General features: G+C 51.3%; 1 protein-coding gene across 1 annotated transcript in view; it reads right to left on the reverse strand.

The window, feature by feature from the left end:
• The window catches only part of UNKL (unkempt family like zinc finger), a gene marked incomplete at its 5' end in the record, with an annotated part of 50290 nt that extends 47425 nt beyond the window's left edge, over nt 1–2865 (reverse strand). The window contains 2 exons of the mRNA XM_012805686.2: nt 1846–2055; nt 2834–2865. Of these exons, the coding sequence (XP_012661140.1) occupies nt 1846–2055; nt 2834–2865 (242 nt within the window). The remainder of the gene's footprint in view (nt 1–1845; nt 2056–2833) is intronic.
• Between the last annotated feature and the right edge of the window lies 1 nt (nt 2866).

A 2866-nucleotide genomic window follows, 5' to 3' on the forward strand; every position in this document is an offset into this window, starting at 1 on the left:
TTTTTTTTTTTTTTTTGGTGTCAAGAGTGGTACATGTGATTTTCTTACTATGTTTAAATGTAACACCAAACAAGCATCTTCATCCCGCCTACATTTCTCAGATAAACTAAAAGCCATTTAGACTGCATACTAATAGATAATTGCTTATCATCTAATTACTACTGGAGTACAACTTTAAATGAGCATCTACAGGCAGGTGTTCATCTTGCTAAGATCTGGGCACCACCCCAATGCCCTGCCACAAGACTAAACCCACACCAGGATATCCTGACTCTGGAACCCCAAACCACTATTGAAAGATTTCTTTATATGCATTAAAAGCATCACCAATGAATACTTCCAATTAGTTCCCTAAACTCAAACAAGCTGAGTCGTCACACCTCCATGGATTCCCCAAACCAGCATTTGGCAGCAGTAGCTCCACTTTGGACTCAAGACCCTTGGTCTGGCTCGGCACCTGTAGCTCAGGGGCTAGGGCACCAGCCACACACACTGGAGCTGTTGGGTTCAAACCCAGCCTGGGGCTATCAAAGAACAATGATAACTATAACAAAAAAATAGCTGGGTGTTGTGGCTGGCGCCTGTAGTCCCAGCTACTTGGGAGGCTGAGGCAAGAGAATCACTTGAGCCCAAGAGTTTGAGGTTGCTGTGAACTGTGACATCACAGCACTCTACCTAAGGCAACACAGTGAGACTCTGTCTCAAAAAAAAAAAGACCCTTGGTCTAGACAATGTGTTTGGTCATGGGAAATCAGAGACTGACCCCAGAACTCAACTAGACAAATACCTGTCTTTTAAAGACCTGTTTGCAAAAAAGAGTGGCTGAAAGCAATTGAATACTGCATTCTTAGACCTGCATAGAAGCTGAACACGATCCTGAAACAAAATGGGCCAGCAGTTTGGTCAGCAAGCTGCCTCAACAACACCACTATTTAACTATATGGCATTCAACTAAAAACTTTTCAATGAGTGTTTTAAAGTTGATAAAACATAATCACTATAGATCAAAAGTTTACTCCCTGGCCCAAGCAATTTTTTTAAAAATAAAGGAAACAGACTTTACATGGGTCTGTGTGTTTGGCAGGTGAAGTAGTTTTCCATAGGGAGGGCCCCAGAGAGGCCCCTTCAAAGGGTCAGGAGCCTTCATGAATGCAAATGTCACCTCGCCTCCAGGCAGGAATGCACCACCCTCAGAACTCTCAAGCAGCCAACAGAAAGAAAGTAAAACCTCCTGATGCCACCTTCCACTCATCACGTGATATACAATCTGACTGTTACTTTCCCTGTTATCCCATTGTACTTTTTTCCAAAATAAAGACATCTGTTCATGACACCATTAGGAAACTTGTTAAAAAAGAAAGAAAGAAACCTTGATTTCTCAAGCTTTAAAAGTGCTACACAAATGAGTCTGCAAATAGAATAACTTTCCAATCAATTTTTTAAAAAATTAAACATGTAAATATCAAGAAAGGAAACACTCCAGACATATTCTACAATGCAAACCAATATTCCAATCAAGGTTTCTAAGTAAAACGGTCCTACACCTGAAACTCCACCTCTAGGATTCTGATGCAGGGAATTTAGAGAACTGTGTCAGAATCAAAAGTGCGAAATAGAGCAAGATAGGTTTGAATCACACAAGGGTTATCCCTAAAACACATACCTTTCCCCAACTCTCTTAAAAACAGGGATTTCCCCGCCCCCCACCACTTGTTAGGGAAAATATGGCCAGTCTACAAGTGCTGAAAGGAGCCTGGGGAGGCCACGCCAAGGTCACATGCAGAGCTGGGGGTGCTGCGGCCTTCCCTGAATCCCCACTCTGCCCACCCCATCCTGGATACTCACTCGTCGCCGTCGGGGCACACGCCGGTGGCCTCGTCGTACTTGGAGCAGTACACGTCCGGGCTGTAGTTGAAGGTGCCATCGCGCCTACGGAGAGGTCTGCGCCGACGCTGATTTAGGAAATGCCAATGGAAACAGGTAAATGGCCTGTGCTGGGTGCACTTGTGCTGCAAAAACAGGGAGCACTGCTCTGTCCTAAACTCCTTTAGATACCTAAAAAGACAAACAGCGTTGCAGGTCGCCTCGAATGCCACCGCTGGGCGGCCCAGAGGCTGAAGAGAGGGGGGCGGGACCCCTGGCGTGACGCCCCCCACTCATAGTCCAGATAATCCCCACCAGCTGTCCCCACAGCCTTCCCAGGGGCTTCCCCAGACCCAAGGCACGTCCGTGATCCCAGAGCGCCAAACCACCCGCGCACGGTCCCTGACTTCAGACGCGTCCCCTCCTACCCCAGGCATGGTCCCCAATCTCAGGCGCGCCCCCCCGAACCCCAGGCACAGTCCTGATCCCATGAGCTTCCCGGACCCTGGACACGATCCCCGACCCCGGGCACAATCCTCAATCCTAGACCACCCCGTGAGCCGGGGCACGGTCCTGACCCTAGGCGCTTCCTTGGACCCTGGGTCACGATGCCCAACCCCAGGTGTGACCCCACTCGAATTCCAGGCGGATCCCGGGCGTGCCCCCCATCCCAGCTACGCACGCAACACCCCAAGCTCAGGCGTGGCACAACGACCTCAGAGCCAGGCGCAGACCCCAATCCAAGCCCAGCGCCACCCAGACACTGGGCGCCGCGCTCCGACCTCAGGAGATCTCAGCCCGATTTAGTGCGAACGCTGAGGCCCGGGGCGGGGGCGGCGGGACGGACCGCCGGGGCCCGGCTTGGCGACTCCCCAGGCCATGGGTAGGTCGCGGGAGCGCGCGGACTGGAACGCGCGAAGCCGCCCTCCGCACCCTCGCGGCGCCCCGGCGGCCCCGCGCGGGCACTGACCTGTAGTGGGTCGGCTTCTCCGTCTGCGGGGGG

Source organism: Otolemur garnettii, unplaced genomic scaffold (genome assembly GCF_000181295.1).
Source record: "Otolemur garnettii isolate 467f Iridium unplaced genomic scaffold, OtoGar3 scaffold00044, whole genome shotgun sequence".
NCBI classification, from domain to species: Eukaryota; Metazoa; Chordata; class Mammalia; order Primates; family Galagidae; genus Otolemur; species Otolemur garnettii.